We start from the raw sequence: 21,930 nt of genomic DNA, 5'->3' as shown, positions 1-21,930 counted from the left end.
TAATTTTCCATCTTTTATATTTCAGTCGAGGGTACCATCATCTACCAGGTTTCTCCCACTTCCAGGTCTCGCTATTAAAAAAAAAATTGTATATTTTTTGTTGTTCAATTGTTCACTCATGTCTGACTCTTTGTGACACTGTGGACTACAGCATGCCAAGACTGTCCATGGGATTTTCTTGGCAGAGATACTGGAGTGGTTTGCCATTTCCTCCTCCAGATTTTTGTTTTTATATCACCTTAATTTCCAAATCTATCCTTCCTCTATCTCTATCCTTGTAACAAAGACTAAATAAGAAAGCAGGAAAAAACAATTTAGTAAACTGACCTACATATCAAATGTAATTACTAATTAGTATGCTTGGTTCTAGTTTTCCTTGTACAATCCTCTTTCCATACAGCTATGTAAATAATCTTTCTAGGCCTCCAGTTTGATTATGTTGCTGTCCTGCTCATCAGTTGTGAGTGGCTTCTTGATGCTTTTAGGATAAAATGCAAATTTCTGACAGGCATATAAACTACAATCTGGCTTGTATCAGCCTTTCCAGAATTAGTTTGCATTACGCTAATTCACACACTCTGTATTCCTGGCAAACTGGCTTACTAGGTGTTCTCTAATTTGATATTTCATTTTAACTTTGTCCCCTACATCAAGAATGTATTCTCTCTTTACCCTTGTGTGTCTGGATCCTTATTTTCATTCAAAGTTCAGTTCAGGTGCTACGTCTGTGAAGCTTTCCTTGACTCGCCCTGCATTTGAATTTATTTACTTATATGTGTGCAACTTACATCTTTCCAATAAAATGTGAGTTACTTATGGGCAAGAACACTTATTTTTGCCTCTGATTTCCTAGCCTCCAGTACAGTACCTTGCTACATGTGCAGTGAATTGAATTGCTTCACTTTACTTTTTTTTAGATGAAAGGGGTGGACAAGTTGGTATCTACTTATGTTTATAACATTCTGTGATAATATTCTAAGGATATATTTTATTATTCCTTACTACCTTTACTAATCAATCCTTAATGTTCTTTGACTTCCAGGACAGTGGTGAGAAGATGTACCTCTTTGACATTTACAGCTACAGATGAGAAGATTTTGGTGGCAGACAAGTCTGGAGATGTATATTCATTTTCAGTATTGGCACCACATCAGGGTGGAAAACTTGAACTTGGACACCTGTCTATGTTGTTGGATGTGGTATGTAGCTGACTAGTTCATTAACTTTATCTTTTTTTCCTTTTCTTTAAAGACTAAATCTCTCCATTTTACCTAGACTGGAAGAACAGGGGCTACTCATGGACCCAATCCTACTACCGATCAGCATTGGAGCCTTGACGTGCTCTATTTCCAACCTGGACTGCTTTGTCCCTTCTTAGGCAACCTGATGGTCTCCCACTCCATATTAATGCTAAACTTAGTGGAGACACCTGATTGGTATAATAGCCTACCACAGCTTAGAACCCATGGGCTCTAGAGATCCCTCAACCTTAGCCTCCCTGCCTAGCAGGGATTACAAGTGTGTGCCACCATGCCCAGCCCCAATTTTGTCTTAAGCTCAGTCATGTGATCTTTAAAAAAAATTAATTCAATATCTTACTAACTTATATAGTGAATTTAATGATCTCTCCTGTCCTACTTTTTTACCGTATGAAGATGAATCGAATAGGTTATATATCTATGGTACCTAGTTGTCCTGGGAGAATACAAAGTAGCATTGTTATTTTCTTGGTTCAGTTCTCCAAAGGGCTATAATTTTGTGGGTATGGCTGTACCTCATTCACTATTGTAGATTGTAAATTCCGTATAGCTAATAGTTTTCTGAAGTTGCTGTGGTTGAAAAATTTACTCCTCTGAAGTCAAGCTAACAATAAGCCTTCCCAAATGTAAATAAGTTGGCTTTCTTACAACCTGCAGAGAATTTTGTAAAATCCTTGGCTTGTAAAATCTTCTAACTTGGTAAAACCTCTCTGCTATAGTTTGTTGGCCTCACCTTTGAGAACACCAGCTCAGACACATTGAAATAAGACTTTTCTTGGGTAAAGTGGAATAATTTACATTTTCCCATCAAATTGGAAGAGTTAGGAAAAATTAAAGATAAATCCCTAAAAATTAAAATCCCCCCCCTTTTTTTTAGCTATACATTTCAAGACCTGTGGAAAAAAAAGTATTGGGCTCAGAGTTTAGAACTTAGTTCTGTCAGTGATTTACTGTTGTTTTAACAATTGGCTAGCAGCTTCTGTGGGGGTGTAAGATGCACCCAGGAGGCTGCCGGGCACACCGGAAAAGCACAGGTTCTTTTTATCTGCTTAAACAAGAAAAGCACGGTGAGGGGGTTGACCAGCTTACTTTAATCCAGCATTCAGTTAGCATACAGACAACACTCATTTAGTTCAGGGGAAAAATGCCAGCATTCAGTTAGCATTCAGTTAGTTCAGGGGAGCATACACACAAGCATCAAGAGACATACTTCAGGGGAAAAAACTAGCACCCTGAGGTTCAGAACATTCATTTAGTTTGGGGGAAAAGAACCAGCATCCCGAACCTCAAAACCAAAATACAAACAGATTACAAATATCAACAGACAGACCCAATACAATTCATAGTTAGCAACATCTGGGCTCGGCCTGAGAGCAAGGGCTGGCCCAGAGTCACGCTCCCTACCACTGCTGCGCCAACCGGAAAAGGAAAGAGGGCTCTTCAAGCTGTCCTCTCCCCGCTTATAGAGTTTTTGACATCATCAAGCACCACCTGAATGACCAGGGCCGATTGGTTCTTGAGTTGGCCCCTCCCCCTAGGGTAGACTAGGTTAACACCCAACAGGGCATGGCTCTGGAGTTAACACCTCCCCTCAGCCAGCCCCATGACTCATCACACAGGAAGTTCTCTGCTTCCTGGCATGGTGTCTGGGCTTCGTGTCCTGGAAGAGGAGCTGCAGACCCAGCAAGGCCGAATGAGGTAAACTGAGCTACGCAAAGAAAACAAAGGCCATTCTGGTTACAACTGTTTAGGGGATATAAAAATAAAACTGCAAGGGTGCTGCTCACAGAATGATGTAATGCTGAGCTTGAGGAACAACTGCCATGCCAGGTTGGCTAATATCTAAAGTATGTGAAGGACAGTGGCATGAACTAGATCTGAAAAGGTAGTTTTGGAATCAGATTTTGGAGTGATTTCTGAGCAAGGGTGAAATGGTTAGGCTTGTGCTGTAGGAAGGTTATTTTGGCAGTCGTGTGGAGTTATCAGTTGACGCGAGACATTAGAAACAAGGTGACCAATTAGGATACTGTTGCCGTAATTCGTGTAGAAGTTTGTGGTCTTCAGTTACTTAAGCTGAGAGAAGAGGATGGATAAGGAAAATGTTGTAGAGGTAATTAGCATAATTTGAAGAATTCAGATCAAGCGTCTGTTAAGCACCTCCTACTTTGCCGGGTTCTAGAGATTCCCAAAGACAAAAGCTAAATAGTCACTCCCTTCATGGAGATTGGTGGTGGTATAGGAGGGAGAAGAAAGAGAGATCGCTCTGAGGTTAAAAATCTGGGTAACTGGAAGTACAGTGTTTTCCCTCAATAGACATAGGGAAATTTGGAAGAAGAGTAAGAGTGGGAAAAGAATGGGTTAAGTTCCGGTGGCTCCTTATTGCCTCCAGGATCAAATACAAAATGCCCTTTGTAACTTAGATCCCTCCTACCTTACCAGTCTTCTTAGACTTTAGTCCCCCGATACATACTCTTCAATCCAATTATTGGCTTCTTGACTCTTCCATGAACAAGACACATGATCTCTTGGCTCCAGTATTTCTTCTGGTTGTTCCCCATACCTGCAACACTATACTTCCTCTGTCCTACTACTGACTTCTTTGGCTTTAAGTCCCAACTAAAATCTCGTCTTTTACTAGAAACCTTCCTCAGCCTCTCTTAATTGTAGTGCCTTCCTTCTGTTAATTGTTTCTTATTTATCCCATATATAGCTTGTTTTGTATATATTTGTTTGCATTTTGTCTCCCCCATTAGATTGTAAATTCCTTGAGGGCAGGGACTATTTTTTGCTTCTTTTTGTATCTTCAGTGCTTAGCACAGTGCCTGGCACATAGTAGATGCTTAATAAATGTTTATTCATTGATTGAGTTTTGGATATATCATCTGAATAGAGATGGTAATTGAACCCGTGGATGCTGATGAAACAGATTCAGGATAAAGCTTTATGGGAAACCCACAGTTAAGGAGTGGGATATGATGGGGATGATGGACCTGCAAAGAAGATTGAGAAATTGGTCAGGCTGTGAGAGAACCAAGAGGGAGCAGTGCTAATAAAGGCAAGGGAAGAGATAGTATCTAGGAGTAGTTTACGGTACTAAAAATTGTAGAGAGAATAGTTAGTAAGTTGAATGAGAACAGAAGAAAAAGCCACTGAATTTAGCAGGTAAGGATCATTGATAACCTTGGAGAGAGCAGTTTTGACTTAGTTATGACCAGCTGTGGGTGACTGTGGCTGATGTAAAATGAAGATATACCAAGGCCTTATCTCAGGCAGGCTACTCAATACTTACTGGCTTGGGGAACTAAAGACTTGGACTTTTTACTTCTTGATAACTTAGGTATAAAGCCTTGGCACAAGGAGCTATCAGATCCTCTGATAGATAATCTTCTAACTGGTGGACCAGCATGGACAACAGAGAGGCAGCAAAGCTACACCCAACTGCTTGCTGAATAACCTTTCTATGCTGTAGCTAAGAAGAGTATTTTGTAATTGTGTGCATATATTTCTGTGTGTCCTGGCAAGTTGACTCCCAAGTATTTTATACTGCCTGCAGTTATTTTAAATGGAATTTTCCTATCTCTTCCTCCTGAGTTTCGTTGATAATATAAGAGAAATGTTGATGATTTGTGTGGAATTATTTTATATCCTGCAAAACTTTGCCCAATTTGTTAATTGTTTCGACTAGTTTTTTAGTTGACTCTTGAGGGTTCTTTAGCTAAACTATTATTTATTTATTTAAATAAACTTTTGTTTTAGAAAAACTATTGTTTAGATAAACTATTGTATCATCAGCTAAAAAGTAATAATTTTGTTTCCTCTTTGCCTATACATAGTCTCCAATTTGTTTTTCTTGTCCTATTACTATAGCTAGCATTTCTAGTGTAGTATTGAATAATAATGGCGATAATAAACACCCCATTATAGATAATGCTTACTTTTAGTTTTAGATGGTTACCATTTATCATTTTAAGAAAAACTTTTTTTTTTTTTTCTTCCTTTATTTATTTTTAGTTTACCACACACGGTTCTACATAGTTTTGAGTTCCAGTTTTTCTCCCCTCCCTCCCCCCTCCCTCCCCAAGACGGCATGAAGTCTCATATAACTGTCATGTATAACTTCGCATTGAATTAATTTATGCTCTATTCAAGTCGTGGAGAAGAATTTTACTTCTTCCTATGTTTCCTATGTTTTTAACATGAGTGAGTTGGATTTTGTCACAACCTTTTTCTGCATTTATTGAAATAATTGTGTGATTTTTGTTGCTTTTGTTATCGATGTGGTCACTTATATTTAATATTGAATATTGAACCTAATATTCAACCAGCCCTGCTTTCTTGGTATGCATCCAGCCTAGTCATAGTTTATAATCTTTGTGATATAATGTTGTAATCTTTTTGCCAGTATTTTATTTAAAATTTTTGCATCAATATTCATTAAGGAAATTGGCTATAGTTTTCTTTCTCTGTTTTGACTCTCCCTGGTTTAGATAGCTAGACTGTATTTGTGTCATAGAAAGAATTTGGCAGGACTCCTCTGTTTTTTCAAACAGTTTATGTAGTATTAGAATTGTGTTCTTTAAATGTTCAGTAGAATTTGCTTGTAAACCTATCTGGTCCTGAGGTTTTTTCTTGGGCATTCCTTTATGACTTGTCCAGTTTATTTTTCTGAATTTGGATTGCGTAAGCCCTCAATTTTTGTTATGTTAATCTGAGCATTTTGTATTTTTATAGTTTATATACTCATCCATTTCTTTGAGATTGTCAGTTTTATTGGCATTTAATTGGGTGAAATACTTTTTTTAAGTTAAGATTTTTTATTTTTAGTTTACAACACTCAGTTCTGCATGTTTTTGAGTTCCAGATTTTCTTCTCCTCCCTCCCCTCCCTCTCAAGACGGCATGGAATCCTATATATCTTCTGCATACAACTTTGCATTAAACTTATTTACATAATAGTCAAGTTGTAAAGAAGAATTATGACCAATGGAATGAATCATGAGAAAGAAGAAACAAAACCAAAAAAAAGGAGAGAAAAAAGAAAAAAAAGAGAGCAAATAGTTTGCTTCTGCATTCAGACTCCATAGTTCTTTTTCTGGATGTAGATAGCTCTCCCCATCATGAGTCCTTTGGAGTTGTCTTTGAACCTTGTATTGCTGAGAAGAGCCAAGTCTATCAAAGTTAGTCATCACAGAATCAATATATCTGTGGTTGTGTACAGTATTCTCCTGGTTCTGCTCTGCTCACTCAGCATATCATGTAGGTCTTTTCAGGTTATTATGAAGTCCGTGTCTTCCCCATTTCTTATAGCACAATAGTATTCCATCACATTCATATGCCACAACTTGTTTAGCCATGCCCCAATTGATGGGCATCCCCTTGATTTCCAATTCTTTGCTACCACAAAGAGAGCTCCTATAGATATTTTTGTGTATACAGGTCCATTTCCCACTTATATGATCTCTTTGGGATACAGCCTAGAAGTGGTATTGCTGGGTCAAAGGGTATACACATTTTTATAGCCCTTTGGGCATAGTTCCAAATTGCTCTCCAGAATGGCTGGATCAGTTTACAACTCCACCAGCAATGTAACAATGTTCCAATTTTCCCACATCCTCTTCAGCATTTATCATTTTCCTGTTTTGTCATGTTAGCCAATCTGATAGGAGAGATGTGGTACCTAAGAGTTGTTTTGATTAGCATTTCTGTAATCAATAGTGATTTAGAGCATTTTTTCATGTGCCTAAAGATATCTTTAATTTCTTCCTCTGAAAACTGCCTGTTCATATCCGTTGACCATTTTTCAATTGGGGAATGACTTCTATTCCTATACATTTGGCTCAGTTCCCTGTATATTTTAGATATGAGGCCTTTATCAGAGACACTGGTTATAAAGATTTTCTCCCAGTTTTCTGCTTCCCTCCTAATCTTTGTTGCATTGGCTTTTTTTATATAAAAACTTTTCAATTTAACATAATCAAAATTATCCATTTTGCATTTTGTAATGCTTTCTATCTCTTGTGTCATTAATTCTTTCCTTTCCCATAAATCTGATGGGTAAACTATTCCTTGCACTCCCAAATTGCTTATAGTATCAGCCTTTATTCCTAAATCATGAACCTATTTTGACTTTATTTTGGTATATGGTGTAAGATATTGGTCTATGCCCAGTTTCTGCCCTACCATTTTCCAGTTTTCCCAGCAGTTTGTGTAAAATAGTGAATTCTTAGCCCAGAAGTTGGATTCTTTGCGTTTATCAAAGATTAGATTGCTATAGTCATTGACTACTGTGTCTTGTGTACCTAACCTATTCCACTTATCCACCACTCTGTTTCTTAGCCAGTACCAAGAAGGTTTGATGACTGCTGCTTTATAGTACATTTTGTTACCTGGTTTGGCTAGGCCACCTTCCCTAGCATTTCTTTTCATTAATTCCCTAGATATTCTGGACCTCTTCTTCTTCTAGATGAATTTTGTTATTATTTTATCCAGCTCTGTAAAGTAATTTTTTGGTAGTTCGATTGGTGTGGCATTGAATAAGTAAATTAATTTAGGTAAAATTGTCAGTTTTATTATATTAGCTCGGCCTAACCATGAGCAACTGATGTTTTGCCATTTATTTAGATCTGACTTTATTTGTGTGAAAAGTGTTTCATAATTATGTTCATATAGGCCCTTAGTTTGTTTTGGCAGATAGACTCCCAAATATTTTACAGTGTCTACAGTAACTTTAAATGGAATTTTTCTTTCTATCTCTTCCTGTTGGGCTTTGTTAGTAATGGATAGGAAAGCCGAGGATTTATGTGAGTTTATTTTATATCCTGCAACTTTGCTAAAGTTGTTTATTATTTCAAGTAGTTTTTTACCTGATTCTCTAGGATTTTCTAAGTAAATCATCATATCATCTGCAAAAAGTGATGATTTAGTTTGTTCTTTGCCTATTCTAGTTCCTTCAATTTGTTTTTCTTCTCTTATTGTTACAGCTAACATTGCTAGTACCAAATTGAATAATAGAGGTGATAATGGACATCCTTGTTTCACCCCTGATCTTACTGGGAATGCATTTAGCTTATCCCCATTACATATAATGCTTGCTGATGGTTTTAGGTAGATGATGTTTATAATTCGAAGGAAGATTCTTTTTTTATTCCTATGCTTTCTAGTGTTTTTAATAGGAATGGGTGTTGTATTTTGTCAAAGGCTTTTTCTGCATCTATTGAGATGATCATATGGTTTCTGCTAGTTTTGTTGTTGATATAATAAATTATGCTGATAGTTTTCCTGATATTGAACCAGCCTTGCATTCCTGGAATAAATCATACCTGGTCGTATGGTGTATTGTTCTTGTGATAAGTTGCTGCAATCTTTTGGGTAATATTTTATTTAATATTTTTACATCAATATTCATTAAGGAAATTGGTCTACAATTTTTTTCTCTGTTTTGACTCTTCGTGGTTTGGGTATTAGTACCGTATTTGTGTCATAAAAAGAATTTGGCAGGACTCCACCTATTTTCCCAAGTAGTCTATAAAGTATAGGAATTAATTGTTCTTTGAATGTTTGATAGAATTCTCATGTAAAACCCTCTGACCCAGGAGATGTTTTTTGTAGGGAGTTCATTGATGGCTTGCTCAATTTCTTTTTCTGAGATGGGGTTATTTAGGTATTTTTGGGTGAAATACTTTCTGATAATTTCTTTTATTTCTTCTTGCTGGGTTGTGAAATCACCTTTTTCATTTTTGATGCTAGTAATTTGAATTTCCTGTTTTTAAAAAAAATCTAATTCAGTAATGATTTTGTCACTACTGTATTGCTTTGGTTTTAAAATTTATATTTGTGTATATATATATATATATATATATCAGCTTATAGAGTTATTAATTCCATGGTTGTTTTTCTTTCAGTCTTAATAATCTCATCTTTGATTTTCAGCATTTCTTTTTGATGTGTAAATGAAGGCTTTTAATTTGTTGGTTTTCTAGTTTTTTTAGTTCATGCCAATTTCTTTACCAGTACCTTCTCTTTTAGTAATGAAAATGTTTATAGAGATTTTTTTTTTAAAGAATTTCTTTGGCTGAATCCCACAAATTTTGGCATGTCTCTTTGTTTTCATTACCATTAATGAAAACATCTGTTGTTCCTATGACTTGTTCTCTGACTCACTCATTTTTTAGGATTAAGTTATTTATTCTCTAGTTCATTTTAATTGTTTCTGCAGTGGCCTTTTGAATGTATTTTTTTCAAATAAATTTATTTTTTATTTTTAGTTTACAACACTCAGTTCCACAAGTTTTTGAATGTATTTTTAATTGCATTGTGATCTGTTAAAAGAGGTCAGTCAATAAGCATTTATTAAAAGACTACTACGTAGCATACAGTGTGCTTAGTGCTTAGCATACAAATACCTGAGAGTTACAAATATGAAAAACAGTCCCTTCCTTCAAAGTACTTACACTATAATGAGGGAAGGCAAAACACCAAGGGAAGCTAGAAGACGGAGGGAAGGCACTTGAGGGTTTTCCTTACATGGAAGTTCTGGGAGGAGCTCTCTACCTTCTAATCCTTCAGAGGGGCCCTAGGAGTAGAAGATAATGTTGGGTGACTTCAAGGGCTGCAGTGATCTTGCAGTATGAAGAAGTTCTTGGTTAGATGTGTTTTAATATTTCTGTTTTTCTGCATTTGTTAGAGAGGTTTTCTTTTTATACCTAGTTTTTTTAAAAAGGTACCTTAAACACATAAGAAATATGTATGCTCTTTTCCACTTCTATTTTGTGATCTTCAGAGGTCTTTGTTCTGGTTCTTCATTTCCTTTTTGTTTTATCTGGATTTGAAAATTGAGGTAAATTTAAGTCTATTACTTTTAGAGTTTTACCTTCAGAAAAGTCTCTGTAAACCCCTTTCTTGCTGTTGCTTTTCCTTGGCTTCTACATTCCTTCACCCTTCTTGCATTTCTCTTATCTGAGTTTTTGAGAATCATATGTTCCTTTAAGTTCTAGGTTTCTTTCTGAGTGTTTCAAATGCCCCCCATGTCCCCTCTCCCCCTTTTAAAAGAATGTTTCAGTTGTCCATATTTTTTCATTTATAGTTAAGTTCAGATTTGTGGGGTTGATCATCCTGGTTTGCATTCTAAGCTATATCTTTTTGAAACACCTTACTCTATTAACTCCTGCTGTTTTCTGGTTGGTTCAGAATAGTCTTATATTTGAATTTCCTTTCTTTTGTATTTGAAAGTCTTTCTCCTGGTTGTTTGCAGAACTTACTGCTTCTGAAATGAATTGCTAAATTTAACCACTGTTTTTCTTGGAGTTTGCAACCTTGGGTTGTTTTCTGGAGGTAATCTATGAACTCTTTCAGTTGGCATTCATTTTCAATATTCAGGAGTTGCGGACAGTTGGGGTGTATTATTTCTAGCATTATGGTGTTAGTTTTTTTGAGTTGTGTTCTGGGAAATAGTGCTTAGCTTCTCTCTACACATCCTGTCTCTACACATTGTGTCTTCAAGATTGGTATGTTTTGCTTGGTTAGAGAGCAATTTCCTTTTAATATTATTATATTTTCCTCCTCTTCTCAATTGCCTTCCACTTCCATGTACTTATATTTTTGATCAGTTGTTCTCATTTGTTTCTTTGGTGAGACTTGCCATCTCAGACGCTAATTTTTCTATTCTCCCCTCTATTCTGTTGTGTAGGCCATAAGTTCTGCTTTTAAAACTCCTTACTCCTTTAAATCACTTAGGTACAGCATGTTGTGGCTCCTTGTTCTCCTTAAATTCCACAGGGTCCTCTTTCTCATCAAGTGTTGGATAGTTTTCCTTTGTTTTATAATATTCAAAAATTCCTGAACTCATTTGCTAGATCTGGAGGCCATATTTTCTTCTATTGTTAATATTTTCCCTGTTGATGTATTTGCTTGTATTCAGAGTGTTTGAATTTTCTTTTTTCTGAGATCTTCGGTAATTTCAGACTTTTCTTCCTTATTTTTCCCTATCTTCTCACTTTCTTACTTCCTTCTATCTGATGGTGTTTTTCCTGAGGGGCTGATTCTCTAAGCATCTCACTCTTCTCACATGCTTGGCATTTCATGGTTCACCTTTGTAGGTCTCTGCCTCAAGTAATTGTTGAGGAGGGGGCGGTGTGACAGTCCCATCTGGATGTTGGGACTCTTTCCATTTGGCTTATTGGAGTGCCACCCAGTTCCCTCACACTCTGTCTTGTTCCCTCTTTTCTTTAGTTCTCTGACATGGTGGTTCAAAGCACAGCTGTATTGGTGGCACTGCAGTCAAGGGTCATTTCTGTTGTTGGAATTTGGGTCTCAGAGAGGCTCTGGGAAAATGATAGATGTCAGATTTGGACCTGTGCTTAGCTCAGGCATAGTAGATATAGTAGAGTTGAGGAGACTCTAAAATTGAGATGTTAGAATGTTTTCAGGATATCAGCATGGATAGCCCTAAAAACACAAGAGGAAAGGAAAACAGAAGAGCAAAAGTTGAAGGAGAGCAGAAGACTGAGCCAGGCATTAAACTAGAGGAAGTAATAAGAATGACTCAGTTGAATGATTTTTCCAGTCTGTTTGAACACAGGGAAGTAGACAGTGAGGCCTGGGGACAAGGTGTAGCTGGGAGACAGGGCCACCCACAGGATTCCTGCCCAGGACCTAAACAGGGCCAGGACTATGCACCAGAGCAAAAACAGGTTCAAAATCCAGCAAAGAGGAGCCCAGCCTTGTGTGGGTCAGAAATAAATGCCAGTTGGCAGCTTTGCTTCTCAATACCCAATTCCAGATCAAAGATCCAAGGCAGAATGAAGGGTGATGTTTTAGGATTAGGAGTGGTGGCAGACCCTAGTCTGTGTATCAAGCAAGGAACAATTTTGAGAGGCAAGCAAGAGCTGTGTGATTGTGACCCCAGAAAATGAGCAAGGTCTCAATTACAACCTCCAGCCTAGTCTGAAGCCTTCAAGGGAATAACTAGGGCTGGCATATCAGACCAAAGTGGACTCTACAGTTCTGTTACTCTGAAACAGCAGAGCTTTCTAGCTGATAGTGGCTGAGTCCAGCAATACTTTACTGGAACTCCAGCTAGGGCAAGACCTTACTTGTGTTGCTTAGGTGAGGAAATTGAAGAATCCAGACCAGGAGGGCAGTGATCAGACTTTGCGCTGGGTCAGACTACTTTGGGGGCACTAAGAGTTTTCAGGTCAGCAACCTAATCCTGGAATAAATCAACATTTAGTAACCTGAGAAAGCCCTAGACATTCTCACCAGAAGTATGTAGGTTCCAAAGTAAGGAAGTAGGTTGGAGAAAAGAGCAAACCAAAAAAAACCCACCATATAAAGAGCTATTGTGATCACAGGGACACTCAAGACATATTCCCAGAAGAAGAGAATGATTCCAGCATACCTACTAAGTTTCAAAGAAAAATATAGCTCGGACACAAGTTTAATTAGAATTCCTGGAAGAGATGAAGCACGAGGGTTTTTTGAAACTTAAAATATATTCTTAAATAAAATGATTATGTTAGAGTTCTTCTGTACGATAAAAATTGAAAACAGAAATAACATCTTGGCACAAGATATGTGCACCTTACCCAAGGAACAAACTTCCTGAAATTGGGATGGAACAAATGGAAATTAATGACTCTGTAAAACAACAAGAAATATTAAATAAAGTAAAAAAAAATCCTGAAAGGTAAAAGAAAGTGTGAGGTATCTCTTTTCTTTTTAATTAATTTATTTTTAGTTTACAGCATTCAGTTCTACAAGCTTTTGAGTTCCAGGTTTTCTCCCCCCTCACCAAGGTGGCATGCAATCTGATATAGACCCTACGTATACATTCACATTAAACTTTCACATTAGTCATGTAATAAAGAATTATAACCAATGGAATGAACCACGAGAAAGAAGAAACAAAACAAAAAAGAGAGAGAGCTAGTATGCTTTCATCTGCTTTCAGACTCCATAATTTTTTCCCTGGATGTAGATAGCATTTTCCATCATGAGCCTTTTGTAGTTGTCTTAGAACCTTGCATTGCTGAGAAGTGCCAAGTCTATCAAAGTTAGTCATTGTATAGTGTGGCTGTAACTGTGTGCAATGTTCTCCTGGTTTTGCTCCCCTTACTCAGCATCAGTTCATAGAAGTCTTCCCAGGTTTTTCTGAAGTTATTGTGCTCATAAGGTATTTCTTTTCTAAAACAATGCACCTTGAAAGTGGGTTGAAGAGAAAAAAATTAAGAATTATTGGACTACCTGAAAGTGATGATGAAAAAAGAAAAAGAGCCTACATATTTTATTTCAAGAAATTAAAAAAAAAACTGCCCCAATGTCTTAGAACTAGAGGACAAAGTGGAAATAGAATCCCCAGTCACCGGCTGAAAGAAACCTCAGAGTGAACTCCCAGGAACATTGTACCTAATATCCAGAGCTTCCAGGCCAAAGAAAAAAATGACTGCAAGCATCCAGAAAGAATTCAAGTGCCAGGAAACATAGTTAGGATCACACAAAATTTAGCAGGCACCAAAATAAAGGATTGGAGAGCTAAGAATAATCCTAGAAAGTAAAAGATAGAAGCTTACCACCAAGAATAACTTGCCCAGCAAAACCGAGTATAATTCTTTAGGGGAAAAAATGGATCTTAAATGGAAGATTTCCATATATACCTGTTGAAAAGATTAGAGCTGCGTATAATCTTTTAAATACATATGTAAGGTTTAAGAGAACTATAAAAAGGTAAACATGAATGAAAAATGATAAGGATAAACTGTTTACATTCAAATATAAGGAGATGATACATGTGTCCCTTCAGAATCCTATCATTATGTGGGAATATAGAGGGAGTTTAAAATACAGACAACCTGGGAGTAGATTTGTTATGTTTTGATATTAAAAGAAGAATGGAAAGGGACAGGAAAAGCAGTATGTTTCAGGGATGGGGCAAAGGGAGAGGAAAAGTAAGAAGAATTATCTCACATAGTTTGGGTGCGCAAGACGACTATGCAAACAAGGAAGGAGTGGGGGGATTGGACAATGCATGAACCTCACTTTCGTTTGAACTTGTTAAAATACTGGAGAATATACACAAGTTGGGTATAAAAATACGTTTCACTCAATAGGGAAACAGGAGAGAAAGAAGGGAAAGGAAAGTTAGATTAAAAGAGGAATTAGTCCTAAACAAAATAAGCTCTAAGTATATACAAAGGTATTAAGAATTGGAAAGTAAGGGGATGCTGACCAGTTGGGGAAAGGCTGAACAAGTTATGGTGTTAATCAATGTGATGGAGTACTATTGTGACATGAGAAATGATGAAGGGGTGGTTTCAGAGAAGCATGGGAAAACTTGCATGCACTGATGCAGTGAAGTGGGACAAAACGAAATAGTTTATACAGAGACAATATTACAAGGACAACCTTGAAAGACTTGGGAAATGATCAGTGGAATGACCACTCACAATTCCAGAAGACTCATGATGATAGAGGCTGATAGAGAGGTGATGGAGAGTGTGGAAATGTTTCCCTACCCTTTTACGGGGTGGAGGTGGGAGAGAGAATGAGGATTGCTCTTAAAAGGCAGGACCTAGTTTAATTTCTTTGTATCTCCACTGCTGAACACAGTGCCAGGCACATAATAAAAGCTAAAAGAAAAATGCTGGATTGATTGATGTAGTTTTGGGAGTTTTCTGAATATAAATGATGATGGAAACTTTAGGAATAGGTGGAATCATCTAGGGAGAGAGTGAAGAGATTTACAGGAGATGGATGAAGGACATATTTTGGGGGTGACCTGTATTCAGAAGTGAGAGAAAGAGAAGCCAGCTTGCTATTTTAAACTGTTATCTTGTTGCTTGGTAAGAAGTCAATAGTTTTGGATAAATGAATTTATGTGAAATGAATTTTTTTTCTTTTCATGGAGGCCATGAGTCCTGATGACCGTTATATTCTCACAGCTGACAGAGATGAGAAAATCCGTGTTAGTTTGTTTGCAGCACCACACAACATAGAATCTTTCTGCTTGGGTCATACTGAGTAAGTAAATTGTCCTTCACATTTGATGGTAGTTGTAATAATATTTCACATTTATATAATGTTGTACAGTTTGTCAAGTGCTTTCATCATAACACTGTGAAGTAGGTAATATAAATAGTTTTATCCTTATTTTGCTGGTAAAGGAAAGTAAAGATCATACGACTTAAGTGACCTGCACAAGGTTGCACAGCTACTAAATACTAGAGCTGAGAACTGAACACAGGTCTGTTCTCTTCAAGGCAAACACCACATTGGTTTTATTTGATCATAATTCATGTATGAATCATTACTTTTATTGTCCAAGGAAACTACAGTATTTATGTCATGAACCAGTTTGCTAGTTTTTGTTTAATCCTTATCAGCTTCACCACATTGAAACTTAGCCTTCCAGTTCGTGTGGATAAGTCCCATCAGTGGGCAGTAAGTATCGCTTTGGGTTTCTTCTGAAATTAGTGGTACTTGCTGTTCGTTTATGTTAATTAACCATGTCTTTTAGAGAGAGTTTATTTGATTAAATAATGTCCTATTAGAACAAAATCCAGTAATTTTTGACATAAGGCAAAATACAGTTTACCTGCAGTGACCATGAAGGAGGCTACTGAGTGGCTGTTCTAATTTATTTAGTTATCAGTTTGAAACTGGTGTTTTTGATGAAGTTTTGGTTTCAGGAGGATGACTACATAATTTGTAGGTGTAGAGATTCCCTTATATCATTTACAGGTACTTAGGGGACAAGAAATAGCTTAATATTTTTAATTGTTAAGAATTGACTCTCTGAACTAAGGAATTGCTTTTTTTCAGTTTGTGCTTAATTTTATTTTAATTTTATTCCTTTTCCCTTAACGTGCATTTAGTTTCTTTCCCCTCGTATCCTCCTATTATTTAAAAAAAAAATCCTTGCGACAAGCATGCCTGGTCAAGCAAGACAAATTCTCATATTGGGTTTTTAAAGAAATGCGTGTCTTATTCTGCATCTTGCTTTCATCACTTCTCTGTCAGGAGTTGGGTAATACTCATCCTCAGTGGTCTTCTGCAGTGGTGGTTGGTCATTATTGCGTCAACTGGATTTGTTAAGTTGGAAATGTGTTTCTCTCTGTCTCTCTCCCTTTTTCCCTCCCTCCCTCCATAAGAACAATTTTATCTTTAATTCTCTGAGTTTTGATGTTTAAAGAAGGCATTTCTGTTCACCTATTCTTGGACAGATTTTTAATTAAAGCTTCCCAGGGAAAAGCTTTTAGTTTAATTTACTGGAAACTGTTTTAAAGTATTATATTTGATGTAATAAAAGGAATTAGGGAGTTAGTTATAAAATTTTGAAATTCCTGTTGATTAATCTGAATTTGCATGATTTGCCTAATGTTTTTTTTTTTTTAAATCCATTTTATTTTATTTTCAGTTTCAAATTTTTCTCTCCTCTCTCCCTGGCTCCTCTATGCATTGAGAAGGCAAAAAGTTCCCCTAAAACATTGTAAATATATATAGTCATGCAAACTATGTCAACATATTAGTTATGGTTCCAGAAAAGAAAGAAAAAGAGAAGAAAATTTGCTTCACTTTGCTCTCTGAGTCCACCACCTCTCTACCTGAAGGTGGTAGCATGTTTGATCATAAGTTCTTTGGAATTGTGGTTGGTCATTTGTTTTGTTGATTAGAGTGACTAAGTTTTCCAAAGTTTTTTTTTTTTCAGTGTTAATACTTTATTTGAAAATAGGACTTAGTGGTATGTACACATAGGCATATATGTATATATATATTTTAAATAAACTGCAGATTAATAAAGGTTTTCATGGAATGTATCATTTCTCCTGCACTTTAAATTGCTGTAACTAGTAATTGCCTTACTGTGCTCCTTTTACACCCTCTGCATTGACTGTGTAGTGACAACAGGACTGGGGCAAATGGGGCGGAAAAATAACGCTCGGTGTCTTAACAACGGATCCAGTAGCTGAGGCATCTGTATTTCTGGAAAACTCACAGGGTGGGTGACTGACCATCAGCCTCATTAGTAGTTGATTGGACCAGGTTATTCCAAGTGCTGGAGAAACTCTCTCAAGTACATCCAGATTAGTGCCAGCAAGCTTCCTCTATACTATACCTGTTACCTGATTAATGCACAATACTGGGCTCTGGAATCCACTGCTATTAAGCAGTGGTGCAACTTTGCTCCAAGGGTCTGTAAATATTTGGCTTTTGTAATGGAATGCTGGATGCCAAATTCACAGCGAAACAGCAGCAATGAAGTCAGTGATGATCAGTTGGATCATTCCTTGAGATAGCAAGATGGGAACCCTCTTAGTAATGCATTCAAACAATATACCTATGTCTGCTGCATGCTCAGTGAAGATAGAGTTGCCAAATTTAATTTTCTTGATGATATCCCCAGCAACATCTGTCCTCAGTTGATGCTGTATAGCTATAAGCTGCAGCAAACGCTTGTCTGGGAAAACATCCTCTGTACAAATGTAGATCACACCTGACTCTAGTCCTCCATACTCATAAAGGTACTGCACACAGAGGGAGAGCTGCAGGCCAATCTGAGTCTTCCCAGCTGAACTCTGTCCAGCAAGCTCTGTGATTCGCTCCAGGGGGAGACCACCTCTTAAAAGTCTGTTAAGTACTGAGCAGCCAAAGCCCAGTTTCTTATGGTGTGTTGGGAATTCCTCTTTCTGTTGTTACATGTGAAGTACTGTCAGAACACAGTTGTTTCTTAGTGCTAATGAGACTGCTTTCAATAAATTCTGGATATCAATGCTGGACAGTTTTGTTAGTCTTTGCAAATCTGGTCCAGAAAGGTGCAGAACTTCCTTTATTGATTTTAGTTTGGCTTTCTTAACAGCAGTGATAACTTTAGGATTCAATTCTTGTTGGTCCCAATCCATTTCTTAAATGTATGTACTACAGATTTCAGCAGTCTCCTATTACTGACATACTCAGTTTCCAATTGCATGAAAGTTCACTTGACTGATGAATTTTCTGCATTCTCCAGAGTTAATTTTCCTTAAATTTGTCTCCATGAAATCTCTTGCTCTCTGGGAGCATCCTAGACCCAGGAGTGGGGGGTGCCCCTGCACACCATCCAAGAGCACCTCGTCTCTTAAGTTTTTCAAAGTTGATGACCTTTACAATATTGCTGGTAAAGTATATATTGTCCTGCTTCTGCTCAATTCACTTTACATCATTTCATATAAGTCTTCTCAGGTTTTTCTGAAACCATTCCCTTCTTCATTCTTATAGCACAACAGTGTTCCATTGCCTACATATGCCATAATTTGTTCGGCCATTCCCCAGTTTGTGGGCATACCCCAAGAGAGTTGCTATGTACATTTTGTACATATGGAGTGCTTTTCCTTTTTCTTTAATCTCTTTGGCGTCTAGACCTAATAGCAATATTGCTAAGTCAAAGTTTAATAATCACCAGACACAGTTGAACAGATGTTGGGGCATCATCCCAAATTGCTTTCCAGAGTGGAATAGGAGTCCAACTAATCCTCTATCACATTGGCTTTGGAACTTTAAAACTTTGCTATGATGTTCCTGTGAGTTTTCTTCTTGGGAACTCTTTTTGGGCTTGTGACCATTTGACATTTTTCTTTGTAGGAGTGCTTTTTTTAACTCCACTGCCTAATGAGTATGAACCCAGATCTTTTCTATCCCTATAGTAGCTATCTATGATGATTGGGTTCTCTCTCCTTTGCTTACTAATTTTTTTAAACTGATTCATTTTTATAGTCATGTTTTAGTCCTGAAGTGTGGGGGATGATGCTTAAGGCTTCAGGTTTTTGTACTGTTGCTTTCTGAGCTCTTTCTGTGCCTGACCTCGGGCAGTCTTTCTTGTTCCTGAGCCATGGCTAAGGCCCCCAGCCATGCTCTCACCACAGATGCGCTTGTTCTCTCTGAAGTCCCTCCCATGGCTGCAAACTTTAGCTTACTCCTCTGCCCCGGAACCAAAATCAGGGATTTTGCTGTCCTTCACATGCCCAAAGTCAGCAGAGTCTCTGCCCCTTTGCTACTGCACTCAGGGGGTGGGTGCTTAATTCTTGTCCCACATGTCTGTATACCTGAGCCTGGCATATAACCACAGTGGAGAGTCCTTCAGTCTTCTCCATTTCAGCTGTCCCGTCCTCATGCTGTCTGTGAGGTGAAAGTTGTTGAAACCATGGCTACTTCCCTTCCCTTCCCTGCCCCCTGCCCCCCATCACCTCCTTCCTTCCCCAGTTGCCTAGGGCTTCTTGTTCGTTGATGCAGTGGAGTCTGCCTGGAGATGTTTGGACTTCAGTCTGGCCAAACCTCAGATGGGGAGATCAAGTCTTTCCTGAGGTCCTCTGAAGTTGTCTGAGGAGAACAACTGCTTTACCCTGACTTTTTAAATTATTTCTGCTGCTTGAAGTTCACTTTGAGGTGGTATTTTATCTTCTTTGTGCGAGAATTTAGGAGAGCCCCATATTTCCTGTCTTATTCCACCATGTTACCAGAAATTCTCTCCTTTCTCAGCAGTTTGTTGACCAGTGCTTTCTTGCAGTAATAAGAGATTGTTGAATTTATGGAACACTAGGGTACTGAGCTCATTTTCTTCTGTATGTTGTGTTCCTACTCATCAGTCTCTAATCATCTGTACTAATCAGCCTCTTTATTTCTTACCCAGTACAAAATTGTTTTGGCATTGCATTTTGTAGTATAATGTGAGGTCTAGGCCCCCTTCCTTTTTTTTTTTAATTGATTTCCTTGATGTTCTTGACGTTTTGTTCCTCCAGATGAATTTTTATTATTTTTTCTAGCTCTATAAGGCAATTCTTTGGTAGCTTGATTAGTTTGGCCCAGAACAAGCAAATTCATTTAGGTAGTATTGTCATTTTTATTATATTGCTTCAACTTATGCATTGTAGCAATTAATATTTCTCCAATTTTTTAGATCTGTCTTTGTATGAAGAGAGTTTTAAAATTGTGCTCCTATACTTCCTGTGTGTTTCTTGGCAAGTAAACTCCCAAGTGCTTTCTATTCTCAGTAGTTATTTTATGTGAATTCTTTTTCTATCTTTCTCTCCTGGTTTTTGTTGGATAGAAATGCCGATGACTTATGTGAGTTTATATTATGTCCTGCAACTTTGCTAAAGTTTTTCAATGAGCTTTTTTTTAGTCTTTAGGGTTCTCTAAGTAAGCTAACATCATCTGCAAAAATGAAAGTTTTGTTTCTTCTTTGCCTATGCTTATTCCTCCATTTTATTTTTCTTATTGCTATAGCTAGCATTTCTGTTACAGTATTGAATAATAATGGTGATAATGGTCAGCTTTGAGTCACCCCTTATCTTATTATAAAGACTTCTAGTTTGCCTCTATTACAGATAATGCTTGCTCTTGGTTTTAGACAAATCATTTTAAGGAAAGTTCCATTTTTTTCCTGTGTTTTTTAGTATTTTTGACGGGAATCATAATCAGAAAGCTTAACTTTTTTGCATAGGTATTCATTAGAGAAATTGCTCTGTAGTTTTCTTTCTTTGTTTTGACTCTGCCTGGTTTAGGTATCAAGGCCATATTTGTATCATTGAAGGAATTTGATAAGATTCCTTCATTACCTGTTTTTTCAAGCAGTTTATGTAGTATTATAATGAAATATTCTTTAAATATTTGGTAGAATTTGCTTTTAAATCTACAGAATCCTGGAGTTTTCTCTTTGGGAGTTCGTTTTTGGTTTGTTCTATTTTTTTGTCTAAAATAGGGTTATTTTAAGTTTTGCTTCTGTTCTGTTAACTTTGGTAATTTATATTTTTGTAAATATTCATATTATTTAGATTGTTGGTGTTATTGCCACGTAATTGGACAAAATGACTCCAAAAATTTTTTAAAATTTTATCTTGATTGGTTTTGAATTTACCTTTTGAATTTTTTTATACTGAGAATTGTAACCAGTATTTTTTATACTGGTAATTTCATCTCTTTAAATTAAATTATCTAGTAGCTTATCTTTTTTATTGCTTTTTAAAAAACAATTCCTAGTTTTCTTTAATAGGAATTTTTGTTTTCAATTTGCTTAATCTCATCTTTGGTTTTCAGGATTTCTGTTTCTATTTTTAATTGGAGGTTTTTAGTTTTTTGGTTTTCCAGTTTTTTTATTTACGGGCTCACTATGTTGATCTGCTGTTCAGGTCTTTAACCTCTTTCTTATTGTTTGCTTAGATTTTTATAGTCCTGAGATGGGTCAGTTGAATTTCTCCAATACTAGAGTTTTACTGCTTCCTCCCTGAGCTCTTAACTTTTCCTATAAGATTTTCGATGCCAGTAATGGTGAATAATATTCCTTTCTGTTCCCATTCACTATTCTCCAGAGGTCTGTCATATCTAACTGTTCTGAAATTCTGTTCAGATCCTTCTTTCTTCTTTCTTAGGCCTGAGATGGGTCAATTGAAGTCCCCCAATATTAGAGTTTTGAGGTTTTTTAGGTATTTTTTTTGGGGGGGGAAAGGCAGGGCAATTGGGGTTAAGTGACTTGCCCAAGGTCACACAGCTAGTAAGTATGTCAAGTGTCTGAGGCTGGATTTGAACTCAAGTCCTCCTGACTCCATGGCTGGTGCTCTACTTACTGCACCACATAGCTGCCCCTCCAATATTAGAGTTTTACTATTTCCTCCTGCAACTCTTAACTTTCAAGAATTTTGATGCTACAT

General features: G+C 37.0%; 1 protein-coding gene and 1 pseudogene across 2 annotated transcripts in view; one reads left to right on the top strand and one right to left on the bottom strand.

Moving 5' to 3' along the window:
• Positions 1–21,930, top strand: part of WDR4 (WD repeat domain 4) — a 51,100-nt gene that overhangs the window by 6,194 nt on the left and 22,976 nt on the right. For both annotated transcript variants that reach the window (XM_036747487.1, XM_036747486.1), the window contains exons 4-5: positions 1,043–1,199; positions 15,159–15,271. In XM_036747487.1, the coding sequence (XP_036603382.1) occupies positions 1,043–1,199; positions 15,159–15,271 (270 nt within the window). The remainder of the gene's footprint in view (positions 1–1,042; positions 1,200–15,158; positions 15,272–21,930) is intronic.
• On the bottom strand, positions 17,110–18,150 carry LOC118839980 (annotated as a pseudogene).

This window comes from Trichosurus vulpecula, chromosome 2 (genome assembly GCF_011100635.1).
Source record: "Trichosurus vulpecula isolate mTriVul1 chromosome 2, mTriVul1.pri, whole genome shotgun sequence".
Classification (NCBI taxonomy): Eukaryota; Metazoa; Chordata; class Mammalia; order Diprotodontia; family Phalangeridae; genus Trichosurus; species Trichosurus vulpecula.
The sequence above is the reverse complement of the archived record's forward strand: the minus strand, read 5'-3'. Positions and strand labels throughout refer to the sequence as shown.